The sequence below is a fragment of the Acipenser ruthenus genome, chromosome 11, assembly GCF_902713425.1.
Source record: "Acipenser ruthenus chromosome 11, fAciRut3.2 maternal haplotype, whole genome shotgun sequence".
NCBI classification, from domain to species: Eukaryota; Metazoa; Chordata; class Actinopteri; order Acipenseriformes; family Acipenseridae; genus Acipenser; species Acipenser ruthenus.
In genome coordinates this window covers 34,865,583-34,879,549 of record NC_081199.1, presented here as the reverse complement: position 1 = coordinate 34,879,549, position 13,967 = coordinate 34,865,583, and the positions used below count along the sequence as shown (strand labels likewise).

Here is a 13,967-nt window from a genome sequence, read left to right as displayed (position 1 = left end):
AACTTATTATCATTACCTTTTGCCCCATATGTGTTGCTTGGCAGAGCTTTTGGGCTAAGGGTGAACATAGTGTTGCTCTTTCATGTTTTTAGTAATGCTTCCTCATTTGATATTGTAGGTACCAATGTTATGGAGATTTCTGTGTCTGTTGTCAGTTGTACTCCTATGCCTGATAAGCTTGGCTAAGACCATCTGTCTCACTTGGCCTTCAAGGGCCAGGATGTAATGCTTTTCTTTTAAACAATTTCCAACCTAGATGTCAGAGAAACTGCAGGATACGGAAAATGAAGCCATGGCCAAAATTGTGGAACTGGAAAAGCAACTAATGCAGAGAAACAAAGAACTGGATTCTATTAGGGTGAGTTCATTTAGGGGTTTGTTGGCTGATGAATGACCCTAAAACCGTTACAATTGCTATTAGGCTTTTAATGCCAGTAAGAACTCGGAACAAATGTATCCAATTTAACCATGCCAGCCTTGCCAGATTATAGAAAACAAAAAATATATGTAACGTTCATAACTAATGTATTTATTTTAGAATACAGCAAATTAATAACATAAAAATGCCTTTAACATAATTTTTTTTTTTTTTTGATGCTTTCTAAGTAATGAATAATTAAGGATTTCCGGTTTGGTCTGTTGTGCAGAGTAAGTCACTGTTGTTGACAACTACTATTTTGTACACTAATGACTATGGTCCAATTTGATTTATAGGACATTTATAGAGATGCAAGTTCCCAGGTTCACACACTAAGGAGGCTGGTGAAAGAGAAGGACGAAGAAATCCAAAAGCAGTCCAACTTGGAAAAGAAGATCCATGAACTGGAGAAACAAGGGGCACTAACAATCCAGAAGAAAGGGGATGGGGACATTGCAATCCATACTTCAGGGCAGCAGGGGGTGCTGTCCACAGGCTCAGAAGTGGCCTGTGTAGGTCCAGTCGGTCCAACAGGCCCAGATACTGGTGCTATTCCTGGAGTGTCAATGTCTCCACCTCCCCCACCCCCACTACCAGTGCCTGGGGCAGGTAGGCTAAAATACAAAAATACAATTCAGCTAACTGCAATTTCTAACTTTGATACACTGTAATGAGTGGCATTTTCAGTACCCATATGATTTAGCTAATGACGTTAACTCCATAATTCTTACCGGTTGTTCACTTCTCATCGCTATTTAGATCTCTCTGCTATTTTGAAAGAAGCAAATTATAGCAAATGTTACAGCAGGTGCAGAGTGAGCTGCAGTACAAACCTTACATTATGCTTACTCATTTTTTTGTCTAAAAAATTGGGATGCCTTTTTACACTTTTCAGTGCCAAACGGACCATCTGCTTCACCTGAGCCTCCCCCACCACCCCCTCCCCCTCCCCCTCCTCCACCCCCTCCCCCACCACCCCCTCCTGGACCTGCTGTGGAGACCGCCCCCCCACCCCCTCCACCTCCACCGGCAGCCCCGCCTCTTCCTGGCTCAGGCTGTCCCACCGTCATCTTCAACTCAGGGTTAGCAGGTAAGGCAGACCCATACACTTGGCAATACATGTGGTGTATGTGCAGATCAGCAGCAAGGGTTGCAGGTTTTAAACCACTGCCCTTAATATAGATAGTTTAAGAGCCATAGGTTGTTAACTGGGCTGTGTGACCCTATAGTTCCAGACTGCTGAAGCACTGTATTTCGAAAAAAAAATCATGAAGCTATTTAAATTTAGCATTTGTTTTACAAATTCAGTGATCACGTCAGACTGATTCTCACCTAGGTGATTCATGATCATTCCAGTGATATTATTACACCATATGGAGTCTGAAAGATTAAATTAGATTTCAGTAGACTTGTTTAACTGCATTTATAGAAACAATTTAACATACAGTACAATATTATGCAGATCTAACATTCATAAGCAGTATGCTTATTGAAGTGATAAATGTTAACAATGGAAGTATGTACATTTCTCAGTGAGGGTTATTTAACTTAATGATTCCAAGCAGTAAAGCATTAAGTGAGTTGTGATTTAAGGAAATGTAGCAGTCCTTAACATGTCCTTTTGAAACTTGGTGTAATCTGGTCTTCTGTTTTAATGCCTTGTTATATGCTGCAGTATACTTGATTTCTGATTTGTTTCTCTTTACCTTTTCTGCAACCATAAAGAGGGACCCATCAAACTGTTCTGTAGGTTTCTTCCTCTTGCTTTTCTCTTGTGGTTTCCTGCCCTTTCTATAGCAGTGTGTTTAACTGTAATCAATGGCATTTTCAGTACAAAGAACGCAAGTTAACTAGTCAGTTTTGAGGAAGTTACTTTTAAAAGGTAATCTGTTCCACATTACTTGAATACATTTGTAACCAGTTTCAGTAACTTTTTTTGTTTTGAAAAAATAGTTACTACTTCATGCACAGTTTACAAAAGCTAAATATTTGTTAAACCCATTAGATAATGTTCGTTATATCAATTCTGGGTTTATTATTGACAGGGCATTATGTAGGTTACGGAATTATTATTTTACAAGTGTTCATACTGCAAATGCCATGTTTTGGTTAACTGCTAATGCATGCAACATCTTTACAGGTGTGAACTTATTTACTGTTGCATGTTGAGACATCGTCTTTATGTTAATGACTTCAGTGAGATATTTAATATGAGTAATGGGGTTATTATGCAGTCCTGATGGCGTGCTTGAGCAATTTAAAAACCTAATGTAGTTGCCAAAAGTATGAGAACAGGCTTCCTCATGTGTATTCTCTGTTTTGGCATTTTTATTTGTATTTATTTTAAAACCCTGAAGCGGACTGAAATGTAATATTCTATTACCTATCATGATCATGTTAAACACAAATCTGAAAAAATGTGGCCTATAAAAGCATCTCTGAACAATTCTAACAGTGTGTGTGTGTGTGTGTGTGTGTGTGTTAAGCAAATAATTTTATTTCTGAGACACTCACATCCACCACACTGTGTGTTTGATGTTTTAGTTACAGGAGCCCCCTAAACACAATACAGAGTTGCACTTTAGCATAGCACATCAATATCTTCCCACTTACAAATCTAGTCCTGAGGAATCCATATTGCTTCACAACTGTGAATCTAAAGTGTTTTTTTTGGTCTGATTTTCTTGCAGCGGTGAAGATCAAAAAGCCAATCAAGACAAAATTCCGATTGCCAGTCTTTAACTGGGTGGCATTGAAACCCAACCAGATCAATGGGACAGTCTTCAATGAAATAGATGACGAGAAAATCCTGGAGGTAACATTTATTTTCTGTAACAAGAAACCAAAGTACTTTTCTCCTTTGTATCAGAAGAAAAATGCTTTTTTTGATTGGTCACATAACATTTTATCTTTTACAATTTTGTGTATTAAGTATTTTTGTATCAGGTACTGGTGTTATGGACAGTGGCCTGTTGACTTCTTAGGAGTTCACGACTACTAATATTCAATGCCAAGATATGATTTAAAATCAAATTTCTCTCCTCTTATTAGCACTTGCATCATGATCACTGCCATCGATATCTATTTGTCAATTACTGCCCAATGGTCTAGCTACAATCAGATCATGTGACATTCAGCAGAGGACACAAACCTTAGAATTATTTTGATCTATAGTGTTGCACTTTAATATACTGAATTCAAAATGAAAAGAAAAGCAAGAAAAGAACCAACAGATGAGAAGGAAACACTGATTTAATACAGGCACGTGTCTAAATCATTCATTTGAACCTTTGTTTCCAGGATTTAAATGTGGATGAGTTTGAGGAAATGTTCAAGACAAAAGCCCAGGGTCCAGCTGTTGATGTGACTTCTACCAAGCTGGTCATTCAAAAGGGACCTAATAAAGTCACATTACTAGAAGCCAACAGGGCCAAGAATCTAGCCATCACCTTGAGAAAAGCTGGAAAGACATCGGAAGAGATATGCAAAGCAATTCAAATGTAAGTAAAAAAATTATTTGGAGGTTCAGTCACTGTTAAATACAGTATGTCCAAAAACATTTTATTTTAAAAGCAGCATTTTGTCATTATTATTTTTTGCCTGTGGGTTATACACATTAATAAAAACAGAATACATTTAAAAAGACCACTTTGCTCAAAACACATGCAATTGAATGCACAATTAAAAATGTGTGTGTTATACATGGGTGTGCATTATGTACTGACGACTACAATAGTTCTTCCCACAGAATGGATTTGAATTTAACGAGCTACGTGATCTTTAGAGAATATTAAGACAGTGCTTCCTGCACGTTGGATGTCTTTTGTGTGGTTTAAGTGAGATTCCATTTCTTGTACTAACAATGAATGAAACTACGTTTAGATAAACTAACAATTCAGCTTACAGGCTTCTTCACTTCCATTATCTCACTTTATGGACCAGATTTTCTTTGCTTTTACACAAAGGTAGGCAGCACTAAAAAAGAAAAAAACAGTTATGTTAATATATATTTATTTATTTATTTATTTATTTATTTATTTATTTAGGTGCATGGGTGTCTAAGTCTTTTTAAATCTTGGTATACAAAATATATATTTTTTAAATCTTTTGTTTTTAATGAAACTTGAGGAAAACAAGGACCCCTGCTGGAAAAATCCTGAATATATCTTCTCTCCTTTAACTTGCCCTACAATCTCAGTCAAAGTATTCATTTAAACGGAATCTGCATCTCTCTCTCTCTCTCTCTCTCTCTCTCTCTCTCTCTCTCTCTCTCTCTCTCTCTCTCTCTCTCTCTCTCTCTCTCTCTCTCTCTCTCTCTCAAATTCAAAAGAAGCTTTATTGGCATGACAAAATAAGTTACATTTTGCCAAAGCATTTAAACAACAAACATCAACACAACTCATCAATACAAACATACTCTCTATATCATTTTTACAGTAACATAAGAGCAGTTGCGTCTCATCCCAGTACAGTGTCTATGTGGCGTCTCTGAGTCTGTGGCAGGCAGCTACATACTGTGCAGCTAGTTCTGTCACTTGATGGGCAAATTTGGGGAAGTACATGTGTCTGGTGTGTTTGTATTTGGGACAGTGTAACAGGAAATGCATCTTTGCCTCGACCTCTCCCAGTTCACAGTGACAGCACAGCGATTTTTCTCTGGAGTTCCAGGATTTGTTTTGTCAGCCAGTTTCAATGGCCAGGCTGTGGTCACTGAGTCTGTATTGTATATCAGGTATTCTGCCAGGATAAAGCCTCTTTTTTAGGGCCCGATAGCACTCTAGTTTGTTCTGTGTTTTTAATTCGTCTTTCCAATATGACTTTTATGTGTGTCAATTTTTGTCATTATTGAGTTTGGGAGTTCATTTTTCTTGGTGGTGTTCTGAATCTCACAGTTGGGTGAGCTTCAGTACCAGTTGGCTGAGGGGATTCTGTTCTGGTCGCAGTGTGTCGCTCTGCAGTGTTACGTGGTGGTAGGCACGTGGGCCGGCCTGGTTTAGATGGACCCAGTCATTTTATTGCTCGCTCTTTAATTTCTCTCTGTCTCTGTCTGTTTCTCTCTCTCGTTCTGATTCTCGTTCTCATTCTGCAAAACCTGCAGACAACTCAAGCTCTATAACTAGTTACAGTATCTCACCTGAAGGAAAAATATACATTGCTGTAATCCTGTGTAGTTTAACAATAGATTTCAAGTTTTGTTTCCTGTGTTGTCCGCTGATGTGAGTGAGTGTCTGAGTCTGCCTGCGTGTGTGTATGAAATGCGAGTGGATATCGATGGGTGATGAGTCAGCGTCCATAAAAAAGGGCATGCTGCGTGCTAATTGAGGGAGTTGAGTAAAGCAGGGAATATGAAAGAGAGAGTGAGCGAGAGAGAGAATAAATAGGCCCTTTTGAATAAAACAGTGCGAAAACAATTTGATAAAAATAAAAAGCAGTTTTACTGCTTTCGCTGCACCCTATTGTCTGTCTGTTCATTGACTGCCAGAACCCCCGCACATAGCCGGCCGTTACAATATATTTATTGCCACTAAGCAGAAAATTAAGTATTTTGCAATATTGATTCCAAAGTGCTTGCTGATTGTGGGATAAACAATACATTTGTATATCAGGTTTTGCATACAACGACATAATGTATTACATTTAAGTCGCTATGGTACTGGAACCCTCATACACAGGAATGCACAAAAACATAAGTAGCATACATTTGTATTTTTAAATTCTTCATTGCGTTATAACAAATTCAATGAGAACAATTGCACTTTCCTGTTGCAATCAGCTTTAAAACAGCACGTGTGAGTGTGACAGATTTGACAGCGATAATAGGCAGTCCTCCAGACATGTATGCACCCCTCATTATTTTGTTGAAATACCAAATCGCACAATATGTCTCTCAAAACCACTTGACAAATGTGGGGGGGGCATCGGCTGAACAGCTGACATTTTGAGTTTTATGTTTCACTTTCAACATATCGGAATGTTAAAGTAAACTAATTTGTCTCTTAATAGATGCAGCACATATTCTATATTATTTTTACTGATGTATTTGGAGTTTACAAGGACACACTATCACAGTTGTTACTTTATTCCTTTTTGATTTGTTTTCAACCGCCCGCAGCTTTTTTTATTTTTTTGATGAGCCGGTTGCTGGTGAAACAATTTAACCAGCCATTTTTTTCCCCCGCCATGGAACAGATATCGATACATTGGGTCATATATGCAGATAAAGATTATTGATGCAGCATTGCCACCAGGAATGCAGTTAAAGCTGATATAGTCCAGGGTGCACATGGCACATCTTAATGTACGCACATCAAAAATACAGCAGCAGCCATACATAGGTTATTAAAATGTGCAGTGGGCCCTGGACTATGAAATGAATGATGGGTCGAAATACATTGCAATTGTTCAGTATGTGTTCTCTATGCCATATGCCACACAGCAACACATTTGTAAAGCTCATTTTTGTGGGTGGGGTGGTTGGGTTGGGGATGTAAGTGGCCCGCTATGCGGCAGGTCATTTGGACCATCATGAAATTTAATTGCCAACCCCTGTTGTACACTATGTTGTGTTTCACAGAAGGGAAATTCTCTTCAGCAAAAGAAGTACCTGTGAGGATGTGTTGCCTTTCTATCATCAATTAGCTCTCCTGCTTACAGAAGTCTGTTTGTCTCCTACAGGTTTGACCTAAGAACTTTACCAGTGGATTTTGTTGAATGTTTAATGCGGTTCCTGCCGACAGAGAATGAAGTGAAAGTACTGCGTCAGTATGAGAAGGAAAAGAAACCACTGGAGAGCCTGACCAATGAAGACAGGTTCATGATGCAGTTCAGCAAGATTGAGAGAGTAATGCAAAAAATGACCATTATGGCCTTTATTGGGAACTTTTCAGAGAGTGTTCAAATGCTGACACCTGTAAGTACTGCTTCACACTGTCTTTTCCTACCTTCTTATAAAGTACACACTCAACAAGTCCCACAGTAATGGAATGCTCAGATGTACATTAAATAAATGGAGATCTTACAAAGCTACAAACATAACTGCCACAAACACGGTAATTAGATTTTTACTTTTGTTACTCAAATAGTTTTATTTTTTCTTCTTTTTTTAAAGCAACTTCATGCAATAATAGCAGCGTCCGTGTCTATAAAATCATCACAAAAACTGAAGAAAATGCTTGAGGTAGGTATATTAACATTTTATGCAGTGGGTATGCAAAATATTCTACAAATAATAGGATGTTACATTGCTGATTTTAGTTCAGCTCCAAAAGCGGTTTTACTGTTTGTTTTTTTTTGTTTTTTGTTTTGTTTTTTTCTATGTAATACAATTCCAGCTCAAAATAACAGATCAATGTGAGATCTAATTTTTGAAATGCAATTACTAAAAGTTACAATCATAGTTTTGGAATAGCTAGATACATTTTTTTTTTTTTTAAATTTTTTATTTTTTTTTGTAAATCTTGAAAAATAGTGAATTAACAGTTTGAGTCGAAGCTTGTTTCAAGTTGTTTTGTGTTTTGTTTTCTATTGCAGATTATCTTGGCACTTGGAAACTACATGAACAGCAGTAAAAGAGGAGCAGTATATGGCTTTAAACTACAGAGTTTAGACTTGGTAATGAGAACTCAATTGTGTTACCACTGTATCATTCATTCTGTACAAACTAAACAGTTAAACATACCTGATGTGATTGTTCTCTTCATTTAATTTCCAAAGCTTTTAGATACCAAATCAACAGACAGAAAGCAGACCTTGTTGCATTATATTGCAAATGTGGTGAAAGAGAAGTACATTGATGTCTCCCTCTACTACAATGAACTCCACTATGTTGAAAAGGCTGCAGCAGGTAACATGTATACCACTTTTGACAAGTTACATAAAGGATTAACCTAGTTTAGTAAGATGTTTTAGCTTTTAAAAGCATTACCAACTACAGTAAAAATCGTTTTATAGGTCGCACTAGCATAAAAGTCCCCCCCCCCCCCCCTTTTTGAGAATTTTAGGAAAACACCTTTTTGTGTTTAAAATACTTTTTACAGTTGATTTTTTCAGACATGCGCAGCACCGATAAATAAAGAAAGATACACAAGTTTAGTTTGCAACAAATCATTTTTGTGTTTTTCATTTTTAGGTAAACTGCTAGAAAAGTTTTTCAAAATTTCTAACATTTAAAAAGTAATTAACAGAGCGTAAAATCAAGTTATACATCCCACATCACATCTCTATTAACCTACAGATATTTTATTTTAGCTTATCAAGTACCCATACAATTTCAAGAACATATCATCTTAGCTTTACTGAACATTTCTTTCCAAAAACCATACTTGGAAAATAGTTCCTTCTGCATTGGCTTTTACAAATTTGTTGTATTAATTCAAATTTAAAGAAACATTTTTGACAGTGCTACTTCATCAATTAAAAAAGCAACAAAAATAAATAAATAAACTAAACAGTGCACCATCTAATAATCAGAAAACAAAACATTTGTGTTGCATACAGTGCAGTACAATTATATTCAGTTTCCAGCTGTACAAATACATTCATTTTGTTTTGTTAATCAGAACCATAACCACACACATACTTTACAAGTGCATCACTGTGTTGCACTGACATGTAGAACAAGTTGCAGTATGTATTAAAGTCATTCAAAGTACTCCAGTCAAACAAAATGTTTGCTACATCGGGCCATAAACACTTTCCTCCTCTATCACCTCATTTTTCTTTCACCATTTTAAGTTTGTCTTTGTTTCGTCTCCAGTCACTTACTGTTTTTTCAGCATTGCGATTTACCATGCATTTTGGCAAATTCAGCAGCGCTCAATTTCAAACCTGTTGAGTTGCATTTTTGTTTTTTGTCTGACTGTCCTACTTCATCCAGTCTCAAAGCCTCCTGCATTATTACAGCATTGCAGTTACAACAAACGGAAGACTTGAAGTTTACTACTCGGCTTTCTAACCAATAGCTGTTTGCTATGGAACCCAGGGGCGGGTTCAGTCTGAATGTTAACAAATCAATATCTCGGGAGGGTGGAAATAAGGAAATTTCATAGAGACTGGCAGCTGTTGTGTTAACAGTGAAGCAGTATAGCTGTGATTGTTTTCGAGAGGAGGTCAGTCAAGAGTCTGAAAGCTTCTGTTTAACATTCAAAATGACTAAAGGAATTGAGTATAACAAATATATTTTAATTAGAACAGTGGTTTTGTGTTTCTGCCTAGCAACGTGATGAATGCCGTAGATCCTGAAAAAATTAATCTGGTTGTTGACAGTGAGCCATAACCGTGGCTGTAGTAATCCCATCGTGGCGCTGGTGCAGTAGTTTAATATTAGACACTCCGGCGCATACATCGCACCGGTGTATTAGTCGCTCCCCCCTTTTAAGGACCCCGCAAAAATGCCTAGAAAACGGACTTGTACAACATTTTTTACTGTAGATCATAAGGCACGATGTTGCATAAGGTTTTTTAGGTTTTCCCCAGGTGACGGGAGTATATTGAATTTGCCCCAGTAAGTACTTACATTTATTCTCATAATGAAACCAGCATGGAGCATACAGTAGATTGGCATATACAGAACAGCGACTGGAGATGGCAGGACTGGGTTCCTCCATGAAAAATGTAATCAAATATTGATATAACAGTACGTAATTTCAATTACGAAGAGCCTGAAAGGGCTGGTGTATATTCACACTCACCAAATGAAAGGGAATTCTTCAGGTTTATTAAGTGTCTGTTACAAATGAAGTTTTTCCAAGCATTGTAGGTGGCAGGTAATCTTTGAACAGATCCTCATGAATGTATTCTGCAGAACCAACACTTGGTATGTTTTGAGCAAGTATATCAGCTAAGTGAAACCATTTTAAACTTGGATGTGACCATGCTGTCTGTCTTTTGTCAGTGTCCCTGGATAATGTTCTGATGGATGTGAAGGAACTGCAGAGAGGAATGGATCTGACAAAGCGTGAGTACAGCATGCACGGCCACAACACCATTCTTAAAGACTTCATCAACATCAATGAAGGAAAACTTAAGAAGCTGCAGGATGATGCCAAAATCTCACAGGCAAGTGGATTTCTCTTAATGTCATCTCATGTAGGGCATTGCCTTAGTCTTTCTTATTTAATATTGTTATTCTTATTTGTATTCTTTACAGGACGCATTTGATGAAGTACTTAAATACTTTGGTGAAAATTCCAAAACAACACCGCCTTCAGTGTTCTTCCCAGTCTTTGTCAGATTTGTAAAAGCCTACAGGGTAAGTTTACTGTTTTACTAGTCAGGGTAAATCACTGACCATAACATTGAAATAATGAACCAGTGTACAGTATATGTTAGAAAAAAAGGAAATGTACATGTATGTAAAAAAAAAAAAAAAAAAAAAAAAATCAAGAAAGAGTGCAACTAATGTATTGTACTTGGTAAAACTGCTCTCGTACGAAACTTTGTTGTACTTTCAGTCTGAAGGCTGTTTATGAGCTCATTCCTTCTGTTTAAGGTACATTGTTGGATATGCTGGTTAACTGCAGTTCTAGTTTAAGGGGTTGGTGGTGATTTGTTCTTTGTTTTTATGAACAGCAAGCAGAAGAAGATAATGAACAAAGGAAGAAACAGGAGCAGGCCCTGATGGAGAAATTGCTAGAACAAGAGGCTATGATGGAACAGCAAGACCCGAAGGTACTTCTGTTGTCTGTTACGGAATTCAAGATTGCATAGCATGCTGTTATTTTGATTGATTGATTTTACCCAAAGTTTCAACATAGTGTACAATTAAATTGTGCTTCAGGATAGTTTTGGTAGGTTTCTTTGTTCAGTTATGTTGTAACAATTGATTTTTTCTCTGTCAGTCACCTTCACATAAAAATAAGAGGCAGCAGCAGGATCTGATTGCAGAGCTGAGGAAGAAGCAAGTTAAAGACAGCAGACATGTTTATGAGGGGAAAGACGGTGCCATTGAGGATATTATTACAGGTAAAGACAAGCTGTTCCAAACACTTCACACAATACAATCTGTACTGACACATACATCTCCCACGCCACATTGTGTGTCATTACAGACAGGTACACCATTTAAATTTAAAGTCCTAAAATTGGTAAAGAATCCAACAGATGGACAGTTACTCTCACATAAGCACACTGCATGATTTGACCTGTGTTTTTGCTTTTACATCAAATTAACATTTACTGGGCTCAGTAAACTAACAGTATTTCTTTGTTTGCACATGTAACGAGTTAGCAGATTCTTGTTTGATCCTCATGCTAATGTGATGATTTGTTCAGACACAGCGCACAGTCCACACTAATACTGTTTCCAGCAAAGCTGATTAATCAACTACTGCTTGTTTTCCTAAGGGCGGGCTATAGAAACTATGAACGTCTAAATTGTGACCTCTACAGTTACAGGTTTTTCATAACTAGAAAATGATTACAACTAATTTTGCATTTATCCTTTGCTTTAAATGAAAACATAATGGGGTCAATTCTATTGATCTGAACAGTCACTGTCCTGTTTAGATGTTAAAACAGCTCCCTTTGTGTACCAAAGTTCAAACATCTTAACAGTGCATGTAGATGTTTTTCTGTCAGTAAAAATATGTCGAACACCAGTAAGGATTTTAAATGGTAAAATCATAGTCCTTACTATGTACTGATTTTAAAATATGTAGGATTTAAGTTAAAAATAGCCCACACAAGTGCCCTTCCTAAACTAAAGCCTGTGTGTCACCAGTGGATGTTTAATAGCTCTAGTTTTCAGTTTACCTGCAGATTGCTAACCATGTACTAAACTGTAGTTTTTTGCTTCTTACCGTGTCCTGTCTTGTTTGGCTGTTGTTTTCATGCAGTGCTGAAGAGTGTGCCCTTTACTGCCCGAACAGCCAAGCGTGGCTCTCGTTTTTTCTGCGAGCCTGTTCATACTGAGGACTTCCATTACTAAAACTAAACACTTTCACAACTGATGTTCTTAAAAGTTTGCTGTAGGTTCAAATATTATTTTATCTCTCTCAATGGGTTGTTTGTGAACTACCGTCTGGATGTAACAACCATTTGTGTCTGGTGTCCCGTGGGAGTTGTTCATGCATTGTTTCTGTCCTGGCATGCTGACCCGGAATCTCTTGAGTTATTTCCTTGTGTGTGTCTGCATGATGCACTTTACCATCAGTCCATTCCACATCAATGGTGCACATTCTAAGTACTTGTACTTGCATTGCATTTTCACATAGAAAAGCAATTTGTAATGTCATCAGTATTCATATCAGCTCGTAGTTTTGGGCACTGTCCAATATTGTATTGCTCTCATGTGATAAAAATAAGATATGATGGATTACCAGGAACACAGAGATGTGCACACAATTCAAATATTAAAAAGCCTGGTAGTTTTATGTAAATGTGGCATTATACTTTGCTTTCCAAGTGTATTGTCTTCACTGTGAAATAAGTGTTCATCATTCAGTAAAATGCTTTGGCTTTTTTGCATGATTTTTGTTGGTTTGGTGCAGAATAATTATTAATTGCATTGTGGATTCTTGTATTTTATGTTGCCTGCTGGTCTGTTGTCATTTCGTAATATGAAGAACGTTTCTGTTTTTTGTGTGTTTGTTCTTTGGATTGAGTTTTCACTATCAAGTGGAGTAAACTAAGCGGTGGCCCCTCAAAATCAATGCCAGACCTAGTAGCCAGTTCTGTGAACACTTGAATTATTCCCTCATATACAAATGAATAAAAATACAAATATTTTTTATAACAGTCAATTAGTTGAAAGTATTCATACACAAAATTATTTAAACTATATATATATATATATAAATGCATGTACCATACTAGGGTAAAATCGATCAAAAGTGAGATGAAACTGGCTCCAGGTACGCTTTGGTTCCATGCAAATCTAACAAGCATGTGTCTAATGAAGTTCTTTGAAATATTTGATTTATGAAGTTCAAATCTTTATCTTGATGATAAAATGCTCCTGATGATCTTCTGTATATCTCTATGCTGTTGATTTCTGCTGTAGTCTTATTTCTGGGGTCAATCTCCAAAGCAGCTTGGGTTACATTTCACAGTATGCCTTCTATTGCTCTTGCTGTACCAGTAACAGCTGTCAGTCCCCGTCTAATCTCTGCCCTGTGGCTGTTTTGCTGATTTAGCTAACCTGCAGTGAGGTCTGCTTGAACACTTAGGTATTGCTTGAATGATCATTCCATTTTTCTTTAACCATCGTTTTGTGTTTTCTTCATTTAGCCCTAAAGAAGAATAATATAACTAAATTTCCAAATGTTCACTCGAGGGTAAGGATTGCTTCTAGCACACCGGTGGTGGTGGTGGATGAAGCACAAACCTGGCAAGCATCACTTTTTTACCTAACTACATGGTTTATACTTGAACAGAAAGCCTGTTCGGGCACCAAAATACTGCCGTTTTGGTGTCAGCGCATATCTCTATGGATAATGAAATACAGCATGTCTTCAGTATAAACATTTAGATTATTCTCTAAAATAAAACATGTGTTCCTCCCATTCTCTGCCTTACTGCACAGGGATCTATTATTGATTGATAATCATGC

General features: G+C 37.2%; 1 protein-coding gene across 9 annotated transcripts in view; it reads left to right on the top strand.

The window, feature by feature from the left end:
* The window catches only part of LOC117426904 (formin-like protein 2), a 72,507-nt gene that overhangs the window by 56,315 nt on the left and 2,225 nt on the right, over positions 1 to 13,967 (top strand). The window contains exons 13-28 of one of the 9 annotated variants that reach the window (XR_009330581.1): positions 257 to 358; positions 715 to 1,027; positions 1,314 to 1,508; positions 2,144 to 2,164; positions 3,109 to 3,233; positions 3,719 to 3,918; positions 7,094 to 7,328; positions 7,527 to 7,595; positions 7,949 to 8,029; positions 8,132 to 8,261; positions 10,311 to 10,474; positions 10,566 to 10,667; positions 10,988 to 11,086; positions 11,257 to 11,380; positions 12,253 to 12,384; positions 13,646 to 13,692. Coding sequence is in view for 8 of the 9 variants with exons in the window: in XM_034925510.2 (XP_034781401.2) it covers positions 257 to 358; positions 715 to 1,027; positions 1,314 to 1,508; positions 2,144 to 2,164; positions 3,109 to 3,233; positions 3,719 to 3,918; positions 7,094 to 7,328; positions 7,527 to 7,595; positions 7,949 to 8,029; positions 8,132 to 8,261; positions 10,311 to 10,474; positions 10,566 to 10,667; positions 10,988 to 11,086; positions 11,257 to 11,380; positions 13,646 to 13,745 (2,060 nt within the window). In the remaining variant the exon portion in view is untranslated. Of the gene's footprint in view, positions 1 to 256; positions 359 to 714; positions 1,028 to 1,313; positions 1,509 to 2,143; positions 2,165 to 3,108; positions 3,234 to 3,718; positions 3,919 to 7,093; positions 7,329 to 7,526; positions 7,596 to 7,948; positions 8,030 to 8,131; positions 8,262 to 10,310; positions 10,475 to 10,565; positions 10,668 to 10,987; positions 11,087 to 11,256; positions 11,381 to 12,252; positions 12,385 to 13,645; positions 13,746 to 13,967 lie in introns of all 9 variants that reach the window. The other 8 variants (XM_059033799.1, XM_034925510.2, XM_034925511.2 and 5 more) reach the window with 8 other exon arrangements.